We start from the raw sequence: 17,748 nt of genomic DNA, 5'->3' as shown, positions 1-17,748 counted from the left end.
TTTAATCATTGTTAATTATTATTATGTTGTAAGAAATTAGATTTTTTGCAAAAATTTAGTATCAAAGATAGATATTATACTTAACAAATTGTATTAAAAACATTTTATTCTAGAACAAAAAAATTAAAAACTGACTTAAATAAATAATTACAATAGCAATTTAAAATGTATCACTCCATGTAGTATATAATATAATACTGTTACAACAGACACAATAAAGACATATTTGTAAGTTTAACCTAATAAGGGTGTTTTACCTAAATTTCCGGCAAAAAGTTCTGTAAAAAAAAAGTCTGGTGGAAAAATGTCCAATAAAAAGTCCAACATTCATTTTTAAACTATATAGTACACGGGAATTATTTTTTCAAATAAATACATATTATATATTAACATTTAAATCGTATTTTACTTTGTTTAAATAGCTATACATAAACAAATAAATATAATCAAATAAAAAATCTTTAAAATAAAATACAAATTCATATGGTTATATTTTGTAAATTATGAACAATTTACAGTGTATAGTATATTTGGCATTTGCATACATTATACATATTATTATACTATAGAGTAATTTAATTTACTATAATAGAGTATCTACATAACATGATTATAATAGAAATATAAAAAAAATTGAAAGATGAGTAGTTGGAGCGACGTCCAGCAATTCGAAAAGTGATAGTTAACATTGCTGAAAATTTAACAAGGAAGGGGAATTTCCAAGTACCGTACAATTTAGTTACAAATATATTATTTAAAATATTAATAAACTTGAAATAAATTAAACATGAGTACTAAACACATTTATGATGCTATACGACTTCTACAGCGTAGGTATCTACTTATCGGTTATTGCCTCATTTAATATACGATTTTCGTTAAACTCAATTCCATTAGTTCGACTGCAATTAACATTGCCTTATATCATTTGAAGACAGCTGTGTAATCTAAAAGATCAAAAAACATACGATAAATGCGTCTGTTCAATAAAACTTACCTAACAAAATAAAATCGCCCACAAATAATAATTTAATATTTGTATTAATTCGAGTATTCATAGACTTTTATTTTATTAAACTTTTTTTACCAAGTTTTTTATTGTCGGACTTTTGTTTAGGGATTCCTTAGTAACAAAAAATTATAGCAATTTCTTTTGCGCTTATATAAATTAGGCATGTATATGTTACAGCCTATGGGCAATGTTTTAGATTGCTCGACCAATGCATACTTTGCCCGGTGTTTTTGGACAATATATTAAAAATACTATTTTTCCTTTGCAGGGTTGTACTTTGAAACGATGATTTTACATCAAGATTGTACATCCAATATCAATAATTATTAATAAATTAAAAACTGAAGAAGATTTAGAAGCTGCTATAACATCTATGAATACTGGAAATTATTGTAAAGTTAATGAAACATTGATTGAAGGAAAAATAGATAATAGAATAAATAAAATAACCACTATAAGAACAGAGTCACTTGTAAATTTAATAATTCAAGCGAATTGATTTACATTACCCAACTTAGACTGGGCAATTCTATACAGCTCGAGTAAAGTACAATTTTGCCTACATTGCCCATCATAATCGGGTAATACCATAATACCCGAGCTATGTAAATATTTTCCGATAGTCTATACTTTGCCCGTAACATATTATACACTATCTACACCGCCGTGCGTTATATACACACTCACGTAATAATATTATAGTTAATATTTGTTAAACATGGTTTAATATGATTGTAATTTGGGTTTGAGCGGAGGTACATCAGTAGGTAATATTTACATCGACAGAAACCAATATTGATGCTATTGTTAGTACCTACTTATATTACACAGTTCGTTGTTCACTCGGCATTCCGTGCGAGAAATGTTTCCTGGGAAATAGTATCTCATATTATCTCATTGCGTTTATATAAGTGATATTGAGTTGTTGCCCCACGTTCATCAGATTTAAATCCGTGAGATTTATTCCTCTTGAACAGTCCCAAACTCGAAATGCATACATTTTATGCTGACGAAACTCGGTGCGTCCCGGTTAATTAGATTGAGATTAGTATTGATTAACCGCTTCGTTAATTCTATTCGAAATTCAAATTTTTAAAATGTGTTATACACTGCATTATTATAAATGTAAATAAAAATTTATAATTTAAAACTGTACAAACAATATCATAGGTATGGCGGTATATATTATTATGTCCTGCGTATGCAGCTGGACGTGCCAAGTCATTATTGTTTGTAATTTTTCCGTTTAGAACATTTCCGAACCGTCTATAACTTGAAATATATAATATTATAATATATAGTTGATTCATACAACAATAAGAAATAATAAAGCATACGCCATGACTCATGTGAACACTGTATATATTATAATTTATATCAAATATGCTACGATCGACGACCGCCTCGCCCTGACTTGTGTTAGCCGGTCTGTGTCGGAATAATTTCGACTGTGGTAAACTCGGTAAAGTAATAATAATAATAATAATATAATAATCGTTTGAACCATCGACTATAATATAAAATAATACCAAGTTGTTTATACACGAATGATTGAAAACGTAGGTAGATAACATAACTGTAAGGTAGGTTATACATATATTATTATAAGACCATCGAATATAATGTGGTATCCGTATAGAAAACGTGTTTCCATATTCATTTGTATACGCATGACTTACAGCTTGTTTCCACTACTGTTTCGAGTCACGCTACCTGAGATAAGTACCTACGTAATTCAAACCTCAAATCGTGATAACTCCACAACAAAGATCATCAATATGTCTATTATGACCATGTCAATTCAGTAAGCATAGAAAAAACATAGCAATAAAATAGATTAGGTGTATAGTTCATTTCATTATGCAAGTAATAAAAATATAGGTTGATTGAGATTACTTACCATCCTATTTATACGATGATATACGACGTTGGCATATTATATAATATTCAATTTTATAAAATCACTGTTTTTACTCGTTATTGCACCATTTTAACTTTCCAATACTCGAGACCTAACACCGACATTCAATTCCATACGATACTTGACAAGTACAGTAAAATTATTGACTTATTATGTCTCGTGTTTGTATTAGTATCGATTGTCTAGGAATAAGGCACATCATTATTTTTATTGCTACAATGTAAGCTGTAATAAAGTATTCATTCAACAGGCTATAATGTACCTACAATAATTAATTTAGATTAAGTCCTAATACTGCTAAGCCTGTATACTATTGTTTAAAAAATGTATTTAATAATAAACTTAAAAAAACAAAAGATAATAAAAATTGTATTAAGTGATTTTTTTATTTTTTTTAAACCAATAGGTACACTTATTAATATTTAAATATATTTTCATTTTCCTTAAATTCTAATTAAAATTGCCTATATTACATTTTTTTTAATGCTTACCGGGGTAACTAATTTTGCTAAAATGTATTTTATAATATTTAATTAATAGATACGAATTTGAAATTTTTATTTCCGATCTTCATTAGGGTGTTTGACTTTTTGGGCGACAAATCGAATTGTGGATTAAGCTACGTATTTTGAAATTAATTTTGCATTAAAAATAATTATTAAAAACAAATACTAATACATAGTAATACGGCATAGTATGACGTGAGTACATAATGGATATAATCATTACAATCTCTTAAAATATAACAAAAATATAATATTAAAGATAAATAAATAAACGAATAATAGGCAATAGCTAGTAATACAGGTCACCGACTCTTTCGACAGTGTTTACTGATTTTATTATTAAAATATGGGGTTAGGTCTAAGATCAAGACGTTAACAAGTATTTTTGCTATAAGTTATAACTGACGTGATACCTAATAATTGTAATTTCAAACTTTGTTTATAGAACCGTAAAAATAACATAATTAAACGCGAGTTAGTCAAACATGCATTATGTTGTTGAATAAAATAGTATTGTCAACTGTTAATCTTTTACGAGTATTTATAATAAATGTATTAAATACAAACATATAACTCAACAATATTATGAGTACTTGTTTTTATATCGTTATAAATATGTTTTAGTCATCGAAATAATAATTTTATACGTCGTAGGTATTCATTATAGTCGATTGCATTGGAGAACTATGCCGACGGGAATCAGGACTTTTCCCGAGAGCCGTGGCTAGTAGTGGGCAGTGGGCTGTTCATACATATTAAAATGATTAAAACTATAATTATTGTTTATGGCTGTAAACAAAAATGTATTGAACAATATTTTTATATAGAAAAAATAATTGACATTGTTAAAAATATAAGTGATTTATGAGATAAAAAAAGTATGTAATTTTTTGAATGTTACATTATGTTCTGTCTTTATTAAGTGTAAAATACAAGTTATTTTGTTCAATATTTTGCTGATTACTAATTAGAAGGTAATATACTCTATAAAACTTTAAAATGAGTATACATTTATGAAAAAAAAAAAAAAAATCACTGAATTTATTTTGGGCGAAACATATTTGACGGCAAGTAGTTTTACCGAGCTGAATTATTTTCATAATTAAACACTAGACATTAATCGGCTCTATATTGTGCGTATAAAAATATAAAATATAAGCAATACATTATGCAGTAAAAAATCCTTTTTTATTGATATTTATCAGTATACTAGATCATGAAAATTTAAAAATTTTTCAATCAAAAATCTTAAAATCAAGAAAAATATAATAATTTGAAAAAAATTTTTTATAACACTGTGAATTATATTTGTAGTAATTTGAACAATGATAAAATTACAACTATTTTTTTTTTTGTAAATACTTATTATTTTAAAATTTTAATATATTATTCTAACATTAAACTATGTATGCTTATAGCCTTATAGGTATTATTATTTGTTTAACCAAACCAATAGTTCAAACACTTAACAACATAACACTAAACAAATAGGCGTGTGCGGTTAGTATGATAGAGTAGATATATATAATAAAATGAAATTGACAAAATATTTTCGATCAAAAAATTTTTTTGAATTTATGCAAACGAATTGGGTATGATCATGTGAATTGGAGACGACGGTGAACAGAATTTATAATTATACGCTATAAGTCCAGTTTTGACATTTTTAAGTATGGTCACCACAGCCCGCAGGCTAAACTAAAACTGCAGACAACAGCTGCACGTTATCGTCAAGAATCACTGCAAACGCGTGCTTTCTGCAAGTACAAATAATGTAGTTAGGTATATGCCACTATGCCTCATAGTATTGTTGCACCGACGACGACACGGTAAAATAAAAATATTATTTTGTGAAATAGTTCTAAAAATATATCAAACCGATTGACGACTGACCTGCCTGCTCGACACCCATACGTAAATTTATTGATTATTATATTATACATGTACCTATATTGTATAGGTAGCATTACATGATACTAGATTATGCAAACAAGTAAGTATATACAACCTCCTTGTAGTAAGTACAATTTTCGACCGTGGAATTCGATCGTCAGTCGTCACTCGTGTAGTCATTTACCTATATTGCATCAGTGGCGCCTGCAGCACGGTTCGGAATCGTGTTTATGGCCAGAATACTGTAAGTACCATAATAATATAATATCTAATAAGCAATATCTATATAAGTCTTAAATAAATTAAATTAAATCCTAACACACACGCAGCACTAGAATTAAAAACAATTATTGGAGGTGGAATGTAAAAGCGTAAAAATAATATACGTATAGGTACGCCCTTGAAGATTTAAATGTGAAAATTATTAAGATACGTTTATAGAAGGGATACACTAGAAAAATTTTTAAAATAATCGACTGACTCAGCGTCGGGTTACCCTACAGGCAAAACAATCAGGTGATTAGAGCGGTAAATTTGCCGCTCTTAAGAAAAAAAATGTATTTATAAAATTATATTATAATGTCTTATGACTTATGACTGTAATGAGTATAGGTAGCAACTAGGTTATTAACTCAGTAAGATACGGGAATGGTTTCGGTGAATGCGATCAACTGTAATTGTTATTATTAGCGAATCTATGTTTTTTTCAGAAACGGTTTATATTAAATATATTATGTTTACACATATTACACATTATGGCGATAGCCGATACGACGTTGTTTTTGTCAATTATATTTTATTTTCGTGATTCTATTACTTACAATTACAAAGAATGTTATACATATTCTTTAATCCTTATTATAACATTATTCTGCTTATTAGTATACCGCGACACTGAGACAGTGCAACTTGTGTACGAGAGTCTTTATTCATTTTTATTATAATTCTTCAAATTATTACATCACAATGAGTGATGGTAGAAAAAGGAAAAGTGGTGCAAGATACAAAAAGCTGCGAGAAAAGCATGAAGAAAAAGAGAAAAGGGTTATTCAAAAAATAAGAAAACTCGATACTTTTTTCACAAATTTAAAAACAGGTAAAAACAATTTACTCTATATTTCTATAAAATAAATATTTTTGATGACACGTTCACTGCGGTTAGGTTAACCTGCCAATAAATTGGCGTCATCCGCACAATATTTTACAATACAATGTGTCTCAGCCGACGCTTGAATAAAATAATATTAATTAAGTTATATCAATTATATAATATCGCCCTCGTACCACTTTGCCATCGATCGATTCGTAGTCGCAAATCGACGTTTTTTTTTTATAATATTAGATGTTTTAAAATTATTTGATATATCACAGTCACGAATCGCAGTTGTATTATTTTTGTGTGCCAATCGGCATTTCTTATTTGTATTATTGCACCTAACTCCGTGGTGTTTAGTGTGCGAAATTATATTATAATATATTAATATAGGTAATATAGGTAGCATTTAGGTAATATAGGAATGTGTATTGCAATATAATCCGCAAAGAATGTTTCAAAAATAAATATTAAATAGTTTGGCTCTTCTATGCATCGAAATATCGAATCTGAATTAGTGTCGACAATTGATTTTCAAGACCTAATCAAAACATTCGCTAACCTAAAAAGCCGAACAAAAATATTTTAATAAATTTATTATATAATATTTGACGATTGTATTAAATTTAATATAATAAAGAATTATTAAACTAACAAAGTATTTCTATATGTATTTTGTTTTAAAAAAAAGTATAAAACGAAAGGGCGGCAAATACCCTGCTTGTAAGCGGCAAATTGCTTAATCCGCCACTGGACTGACTCCTCTCCCTCAATTCAAGCGCTGCATAATAAACAGCGACTGTATTGACGTAGGTTCATCATTATTCGCCGACTTTCATACGACCACATTTTAAGAGAACATGTCACTTACATGTGTTGTCTCCATCTTAAACACGTACGACATAGTAAATTTTCGTTCAACAGTTTCAATAGTGTGCTTTTAATTTTGATATTAGAGTGATTTTACCTATTATCGAACTTTTAGGTAAGAATATTATTTCAACTTTCTAAAATTTTAATTTTGGCTCTCCAAATTACGCCTATTGGTGTCATTATTTTACTACTTAACTAAAAATGTTTGCATTTTATTATGGATTTTAATAGTATACATAAATATTAAAATATTAAATAATACAATATAATAATATTAACAATGTTGTATACTGAAAAATGCAATTTCATCATTGATTCATAAATGTAACTTTTAAGATTAAAATTCTCAAAAATAATAATCTTATTTCAATGATTACAATTTACAGACTATTATCAGTAATGAAGATAATAATTTTGTAATTTTCCTTATTGACCATAGTAAGTTGAATACCTGAGTTGTAATTATCTACCATGGTATAGGTTTGTGGTTATCAAAATCGTGTTATCTTATATTTTCTTATCAATACAATTTCTTTTCGTTTACTACATTTTGAAATTTAAATTTTTTATCACAGCTAGAATTTTATTGCAATAGTCGTTTTCTAAAATTGTTGAAACTTGGATATTTGAATATAAATACACGTTATAAATATCCAATATTCTAATGGTGCTCAGCCCCCCTAAATAATTTTAATGGGTTAAAATATTATTAAATTATAAAAAAAAAAAAACAAATGAGGAATTGGTTGGTCAAAATTCTTTAAATTTAATACAAAACCCCACTTAAGTTAATTTTATACCTGCATAAAAATATAAAAAAGCACTTAAAACAATTATACGTTTTAAACATTTTAAGTTCCAACTTAGATGAAATTACTTATTTAAACGATAAATAACGATATGTTAATTATTTTGTTATAATTTAAAAACATCATTCACTAGAAATTCTTATGATTTTATAATACACAATAACATTTTTGATTTATTTTAAAATATTATTATCTATAATTTATGCTATGAATATATTTTTATTGTTTTATATAATTTACAGAAAAATGTTATTAAATTTAAAGTTAAATTTTATACTTAATAATATATATTAATATAAATATATGTAACAATTTAATTACAATAACAAATCAGCAAATAACGATATGTTAAAGTACAAAAATGAAAAAATACAAAACTTTTTCATTAAAATCCTAGGAAATATTTTTGTGTTTCTGTCATATTCCTAATACAGCTCAAAAATGAAAAATATTCTTAAAACGTTAAAATTACCTAAAACTTCATAAACCAAGGAAAATGAAAAAAATAACCTAACCAAATCTGTTGTTAAATTTTAGTATTCACCTGAATCATATAATTGTAGCTAATAAATTTCTAGTCAGGTAATCCAAAAAATAAGATGCAAATTTATTGACAAATTAATCTTCGTGATCACCTATATTAAACTTAACACCAAAATTTTACACATATTAAATATACAGTATACTATTCTCAAAAAGTAATTATTAATGAGATTCATGATAAATACATTTCATAAATTTCATTATTTTGAGCAGAGATTTTTCTTCTATATGATGAGGACACTCAAGAGATAATTTGTGTTTAAAAAAACTATTTGAAAAGAACCACATCTAATATCACACATAATTAATTTAGATACATAACATATGCATCTATTCATTCAAAAAGTTTGAAAAATCGATATAATCATTTGAAATTTTTAAAGAGACTTTTATTAGAATATAATATTAAAACAAATTATAAATTTAAAAATTAATCACAAATTTGACGATGCATGGTAAAAATTTAAAAACAGTCATAGATAAATGTAGTAATACTATACTTTATGTTAAATAGTATTACATTTTTATTTGGTTAAATATTATGAACATTAAATAATGAAATGATTTTTACAAAAAAATGCTTAGGGTAACTTAATTATGTTATATTTTTACAATTGATTCATATTAGTAGCATTATTATGTTGGTAATAATCTAATAATCATAGTTAACAGTATTATCACAAAATACAATAAATTAATAAATAATAAAAATAATATAATATTAGTCTTAACATGAAAATAAAGAAAGTAACTGAATAGAATTGATTACACTTTTAACAATTATACATTAACCTTTATGACATTAAAAAAGTTATCAGTTTTTTTTTTTATTAACTTTTCTAACAAACTACTTGATTAATTTGTTTCTATTAATTATCTGTTTCTTAGTATAATTTAGGTAGTATAGTAAAATAGCTAAAACATATTGTAACTATAGGTAAATAAATAATAGGCAACGTATTTTTTATAAATAAGTATAGTATTTGCAAAAGATTGTTTTTTTTTTTTTTTGCAATTTATTAATAATAATATGTAAAATATTTTATTTAGCTTAAATTTAATCATCTTTGGAATTGTTATTTTTGTAGTAAGATTTCATAATAAATTTTAGGTCTATGTACTAATGAAATATATTGAAAATACATTGTTAAATATTAATCGAAATAAATATATTTTCATTAATTTAGATCGCTGTGAAAATGATAGAGTTAAATATATTTTCTTTTGAATTTAGTAGTTATTATACATTTTCAAATAAAGTTATTAATCCTTAATTTTTTAATAACAAGATTTCACTGAGAAAGCTTAAAATACAATGAATGTGAAACATATTATAACATTAATTCTTAGTTGTAGAATAAAAAGTACATTTAGTGATTTTATAGCAAAATTAATTGAATAAACTAAGAGAATAAATATTTTTTTATATTATTTAATGTCAATCTCAATTACAAATCAAACCCATAGAAAAATAAACAAAAAATATCAAATAGTTCACATTTGATTAATAAAAAAATATCAATCATTTATATTAATAAAAGAGGATGGGCAAAATAGGTATGTATTTTAGATATTATAATCTTATAATATATTAAATTATGTTTTGAAAACTTTGAGATTTTACTACGTATTTTTTGGTTTAAAATTAAAATAATTGATAATACTGAATATCGATCTAAATGCCATTTTTATTATATGATTTTTGTCCCTTTTTTATTAAAATCTAACTCCAAGCAAACATCTTATAAAAGATTAAATTTTTGAAAAACTTACTATTTATCAACATACTTTATATTTTTATGTTTTTTTAGCTAAAGAATATGGAATTTTCAATAGCCATAAAGATTATATTTTATTAACGATAGTTAAAACATAAATTATCAATAGAAAATTATTTACTTAGCATACAATAATATAAATGCGATTCTACATTTGAATAAATTATTCAACCGTTTTTTACAACCCTGTAAATAATTAAATTATTAAATGTTTTTATTTATTTTTTCCTTACATTTAATAGTAAGACATCAATCTAAATGGTGACTTAAATGTGAAATATTTTTATAATTATTTTATATTCTTATATAAATAATAAGTTCAAATCCTTAGTTGTAGTTTTGAGTTTATTATTTGTATTTTATATTTTATAAACATTAATTTTAGCTAAGATAGTAATAAACTGTCAATCAATAACAATAAAATGAATTATATTATTCATATTTATTCATAGTTATTTTACCAATCAAAGTAATTTAAATCTATGATTAGATGTTTTAACATGAGATCTTATAAATTTTAAATCAAATTAATAATGGTTAAATAAATCAAGAATATTTAAAATATTTTATAAATTACTTTCATGATAACATATATTTGTAAAATAGTTTATTACTTTTACGAGCATTGTGAATAAAAATAATTTTAATGATATTTATTTATAAGCTAGTTTGCCATATTTTATTCTTGATTTATCTTGCCAGTTAATGTATTCATTGTATATTAGTTTGAATAGGAATAAGTGAAATACAACAATCAAACAACCGATTGCCACCCAAAAAAAAGTAGGTAATCCTCCAAGACGGTGGCCATGTTTATGAAGTGCTAATACATGATGTTCATGTGCAGGAGCTGAAATATTATTTTTTTAAATGTGTTAATATTAATAATATTAATTGAAAAGCAAAATAAAAAGCTAGAATAATACCTTCTGAAACTTCTTTAACATGAATTGTATGTTTTAATTCTTCCATGTGTTTTTTATCATAGGTCAAATATAATATTCCCGTTACAGGATCAGTTAGCTTAACTGGAAATGTTTTATACTCAGGCCTGTAAAAAAATATTGATTAGATTATTTTTATAATATTTTCTAAAACAATATTTACCCTAATAAAACAGGTTCATCTAAACATCCACCATCACATGCATAATAATTCTTATCGCTGCGGTCAATAGCTACAGAGATAATAGCTTTATTATTTTCTTGGACTGAAACTGTTACATTTATGTGAGTCATATTCCCATAATTGAGGCGTCTATACAAAAACATATGTAACATACTCGTTAAAAATAATAACACATAAAAATAATATAATATGAAATTTAATGTTACAATTGCTGTTGTAAATAAAATTTGCATTTTGAAGACAATAATAATTCAACTTTAAATTTGAATAATTTAAAATAAATTAACTAATAGATTTAATTAAGTTTTTATAATAACAACCAGGGCTCATGACATAGCTTTAGAAAGGTCATGATAAGCGCAATATTATGCACTAAAAACAAGTGCTTGAATATACATTAAAAATGCTAAAATATGTAAAAAAATATATTAAAATATAAAAGTGAAAAAAAAAAATTAAAACATAATTGTTTTTATTAATTAATAATGTTATAATTTAAATTTAATATAGATGAGTTTTAAACATTTTTGTAACTACATTTTTTTGTGATATTCCAATAATTTCTAATCTTCTTATAAAATTTGTATGTGAAATACGAAAATATAAATAAGTATAATTGAGTAAATTAAATACCGCAAAATAAGATAGGGCCTCTTTATCAATGGAATTATTTAAACATTAACAATATCATGTTTAAATAACAAATTATTGTATAAAAATAAGCTAATGAAACTGATTAATAATGATAAAAAAATACATCTTCTTTTAAGAAACAATAAATGCATAAAATAATGCTAAAAACATACAAATAGCAAAATAGAATCAAAACTTTGAAATGTGCAAAAATGTTCAAATGCAATAAGTCATGAGCCCTTACAATAACATAAACAATGTATTTAAATAACAACTAAAAAGTGTCAAGTGAGTACCAGCCTACAGTATGGTAAGTGGATCACTGTGATAAAATGTTTAATTGAATTTCATTAATATATCATTAAATAAGAAAAACAATTCTGAACGGATTATCAGTCTAAATCGCATGATATATTGTTTTATAATTGCTATAAAAGAAACTTATTTTAATATTAGTATATTTAATAAAATATAATAATATTCATAAATATTCTATACCACAAAGAATATTGTTTTTGAACTATAACAAAATAATGAATACTGTTATTTAAAGTCTCATTAAATAATTTCGTTCAAATATGAGCTTAAAATATTTATAAAAAAATATATGCTTAAATATTTTTTAGATTTGTTTAGTGTTTAGTTTCAGTATAAATTACTTGTAATTTTTATTGAACTTAATATTAAATTGTAAAGCTTTAGGTATAAAAATTATGCACTTAAAAAATGTTCAACTGCAAAACAAAAATACTGGGAATCCTAATTTTAACTTGTTTAAAATATAAACTAGTTACAATTCAATACCCAAACCTCCCTCAAAATTACTAACACACACAATACATACATCATTCTAAAATCAATAGATTCATCCGTTTAGAATTTAAAATAAAAATGTAATGTGTAATTTAATTGTTGTATTTAATGGTGTATTTTGTACATTTATACACAACACAGTATGCACATTTTAATTTATATAATAAGAATACAAAATTCTGAGTGGAAATTAAAATATTTAATATTGCTTAGTATTGCCCATCTTTAAAACTTTAAAGTACTAATTTATCAATTATATTTCATATAGTGATCAAGAAATATTTAGCAATAACATAAATTATATTTTTAAATAGACATAATGCATAACAATTTTAATATTACCGGAAGTAAAAATCTCTGTGTAAAAATTTTGGATGCATATTAAATACCAAATGTTGATTGCTAAATCGAAAATTACCAAAACTTAAAACCATTGCTTGAGCTACCCCAGAAGCCCCAGCCTTAACAAGATTATGACATCCCTGAAACAAAGATTAAAATTAAATTACATAATTATCAACTATAAAAATAAATAAGTGTTTATGTAGTTGTTATATATGAAAGTAAAATTTAAAACATTTACTTGTTTTTCTAAAGTAAGAATCCATAATGACACAGCATTGTTAATTTTTTCAATTGAAGAAAGATTTGACCATAAACCTACTGCTTGTCTAAAATAATATCAAAAAATATATGATTAAATTTCATTATTTTTTTTTTTTTACAAATCAAAAATTATACGTACAAAGTATCATGATTTGCACCATAACAACCTTCAACATATGAAAGACTATTTGCAACTTTAGCAAGAACGGCAGGAGAAGATGAAATTTCATAGGAAGGTGCTCGCACACTAGATAGAACATTGTAAACTGTCGCATTAATTAAATCTCCATTTAAAACACCACTGGCTTTTGACATGCTTATAGAAAACCCAGTACTCCATAGCTTTTCCCAAATATCAATATGAGTTTTCTCAATGTTTTCATAATGCGAGACTTTCAATATTGACTGGAGATTATTAAAATAGATACGACACAAATTAACATAAGTATTATAAATAACAATAATAAAAAGAATAATCAAACTTACTTCGATTGATTTTTTTTCTAAAGTTGACTTTATTTCAGTAAATTCTAAGGAGTTTTTCAAAACCAAATATTCTAGTGCGATAATAATACGTAATTTAAATATACTATGTGGTACAACCTAAAAAAATAAATATGATAAACATCCATAATTATTTAATTTACTTTTTGATTTACCTTAACACTAGTTGGGAATTGAGAGTATGTTATTGAAACACCATAAATTGGATTGTCAGATGTTGATGCACTAATACCAGATTCAACTATATAATTTTCAGTCTGGTCAGGTAGTCTATAGTAATAACATAAAACAATATTATAATACAATTTTTTTCTTTAAATATGAGTTTATAAACCAACTTACTTTATGGAACGTGAGTTAAACATTGACCAACCATGTGTTTTATAAGAGTGTTTTTTCAGTTTAGCAAATAATACAAAATCTGTAGGATTTGTTAGTTCTATATCTTGGACTAGAATTGTTGGTAAGGCTCGGAATGCAAAATATTTAATACTATATTGGAGTCGATTGGAAAAACATTCATACCGGTATGCTATACCATTTTTATAATCAACAACTGTAGCCAATTTTGATGGAGCTTCAATATCTATTTTGATTATTGGATACCAATAAATAGGTATTGACAATGCTCTATTTCCTTTTATATAGATTGGAGAATCATAATCTAGTGTTACTCCAAAATAACCATTTCCTATAAATTCTTTGTAAGGCTTTTCATCTGGATCCAATGGTTCATGCTTAATGTTGGCATCAAATAAATCATAAGCTTGCTTATGCAAAGATAGCTTCTCAAATAGACCATTCTTCATAAATAATTCATCTATAAATAAATAAAAATATTTTATTGATTATTCGATTGAAAATAATTGTATTAATGCATCAATATATTAATAATATTAATAATGTTAGGTAAAAAGTGTAAATTAAATATAGAACAGGTATTTAATAAATTTATTTATATTTAATGCTTATAATGATCATTTAGTAACTATAATATGCAATTTTTTTTATGTTTTACTAAGGTATCTATAACATTTAAGAACTATTTTTTTTCTAATAATTAAGCTAATAACATTAGACATTATTTTAAATTAAGCATATGGAAGCATCTGAAAGGTTTAAGTAAACTACATACATAAGATGCACTCACTCAGGAATTTTAAAATTTATAAGACAATAATTGTGAATATTTATATGAATATATTCCAAAATATCAAATATCATGTTTGTATCATGATATTAAAATAGTTCTATTTCTCAAATACTAGTACATATTTTCACTGATAAAAAAATAAATTCAAACTATCAGTTAAAAGTGATTACTTATGGATTTCAAAAAGTTTTGACACCATCATATTATAAATTAACTAATACTTAAATTAGTTTATGAATATTGTTATTTATTTTCTACCAAAAACTTTTGCAATCCTATAAATTGGTTTAGAATTAATAATATCTACCATTTATCTTAAAGATACTGCATTACTTTATAATATAATTGTATATAAAAAGTAATCTAAAAATTTTCTATAATAAATTTAATTTTAACTGTATTATTTACATTACTTAAGATAAACAAAGTTAATTACACTTTAGTACATTACAATAAATTCTCAAATTTAAAAAAATGTTTATTATATTAATAATAAACATGTGCGCTGCGGCTCAATTTTGTATACACATTCCCCGGTGATGATCAAATTTACGGTTTTTTTTTTTTTATGATGCCCATTAGAAAAATAGAAAATTTGAGAATGGATTGCACATACATATACAGTAATATACACTAAACAACACTGAAGAATAAAAAAAAAAGATTAAGATGCAACGCTGGCCAAACTGAAGTAGATGAAAATAAATGTAAAAATGATGCCTTAAAGCAATATCCGCAAAAGGGAAAAATCAAAATGACGCCTATGATGTAATTTTGTTGCGAACGTATTAAAGGTACCTATCATTTATCAAAAATACTTATTCAAATAGCGTGTATTATATTTTACTAAAACAATTTATTAATATGCAACTTATTAAAAATGATTAAAAACTTACCATACTCTAGACTTCGGTTGTTAGACGATATCCAGTAAGAACTTAGATAAAATATTAAAGTGACAAAAAAAGTGACCACAATGGCGATTTTCTTCGATCTGTAATTTAGAATGCATAGTTGTTAATCATTTGATGAACGCTCGATACTCGCATAAACAAAAGCTTACATTTTTATTTTTTCTAAGCTTCTTCTCAACCGGTACAGAAAATCTCGTGGACTCATATCGTTGCAATGCGTGTGAACTATCAACAACGATAATAATTAAAAGTGCATTTAGGTTTAGTATTATAGTTACATGGTTGCGTCACACAAAATAAACAAATACAATTCTACAGTACAGGCGTGTACCTGCGGAAGTGCGGGACTAGATGTCTATCATGCCAATTATTATGGTTTCACATTGTTTTCACAGCCTTATTGTTGACATAAATATTTGAGGCGTTCAGGTGGTCATCAAAATTTTACGAAATTTTAAAACTAATAGAAGTCGTAAGTAGGTACATTTATGCTACGAAAATTCCGGCGTTTAATGATACTGTTATCTCAACGAGTGAATAATAACCGATAAGATAATAATTCAATCATATCACATTAGTCACTTGTGTAGTGTTAGTACTGTTTGTATGTACTATGTAGTTAACGTTCCAAAATGTTATAACTACTAACTAGCAAATCATTTCACATTTTCAACATAAATATATGGATATTATAAATATAATGATTGAGTCGACTAGGAAGATATGCGAATGAACAACATTTTTTTTTCAATCTGATGTTTCTCTCGCAGTGATATAGATACCATTGATTTTAGAATACCTATTATACATAAATATTTATATGTTTATTTACACGTATATTTCAGTATATTCTAAAATCAATGCTGATACGTAGTATGAGAAATTTAATGTTGACAAAACATTTAACTTAAATCCTGTATTCCATAATTATCAGATGTATTTATTATAAATTTAAATGTCTTATTATTATTCCTAATCGCACTTGGATTTAACGACAAACATTTAAATATTCATATTTATAAAAGAACAAATTCAAATTTAATTTAATTTCATAATTTATCTATTAAAAACATCAGACTAATGGTAAACTGTATAGTAAAAAGCTAAAAATATATATTTTCTACTCAAAGATGAATATAATGTACACTTTTTTTAGAACATTGTGAAAATTTATTAAGACAACATGTATCACTATAGTCATAGTGTATGGTTTATGCCTAATGCCCAACAATGAATTGCTCAAAACCATATTTATGATTAAACATTTGAACATAAAACAAACAAGTTTTATTTAAATTATCTTCACACAATATTTTAAAAAGTTGTAACTTTTTTAAAAATATTTTTTTATGATTTTAAATCAATTCTGAAAAATAATATAAGATTTTTCATTGTTATATGTTTAAAGTTTTTATAATTTTTTTTTAATGCAATTAATTTTTTATTTTATATTCTGAAACAGGCTATAATTGGGAGTACCTATTTCAATCAACAAAATAAAATTTAAGATGAGTAGTTTATTAACTATTCATTCAAAATTAAATTATAATGTATCAAAATATTCTAAAA

General features: G+C 24.8%; 1 protein-coding gene across 1 annotated transcript; it reads right to left on the bottom strand.

The window, feature by feature from the left end:
• Positions 1-11,049: 11,049 nt before the first annotated feature.
• Positions 11,050-16,707, bottom strand: LOC112603741 (uncharacterized protein KIAA2013 homolog). The gene is made up of 12 exons (XM_025352466.1): positions 16,511-16,707; positions 16,329-16,404; positions 16,162-16,259; positions 14,455-14,932; positions 14,268-14,382; positions 14,095-14,211; positions 13,748-14,013; positions 13,586-13,673; positions 13,345-13,484; positions 11,536-11,685; positions 11,355-11,479; positions 11,050-11,278 (listed from the first exon to the last, which is right to left on the bottom strand). Exons 2-12 carry the CDS (start codon positions 16,382-16,384, stop codon positions 11,082-11,084), a joined length of 1,830 nt encoding a protein of 609 aa, XP_025208251.1. The 5' UTR covers positions 16,385-16,404; positions 16,511-16,707; the 3' UTR covers positions 11,050-11,081.
• Positions 16,708-17,748: the final 1,041 nt, after the last annotated feature.

The sequence above is a fragment of the Melanaphis sacchari genome, unplaced genomic scaffold (genome assembly GCF_002803265.2).
Source record: "Melanaphis sacchari strain LSU unplaced genomic scaffold, SCAv2.0 Contig110_pilon_pilon, whole genome shotgun sequence".
NCBI lineage: Eukaryota > Metazoa > Arthropoda > Insecta > Hemiptera > Aphididae > Melanaphis > Melanaphis sacchari.
This window is presented reverse-complemented; position numbering and strand designations above follow the sequence as displayed.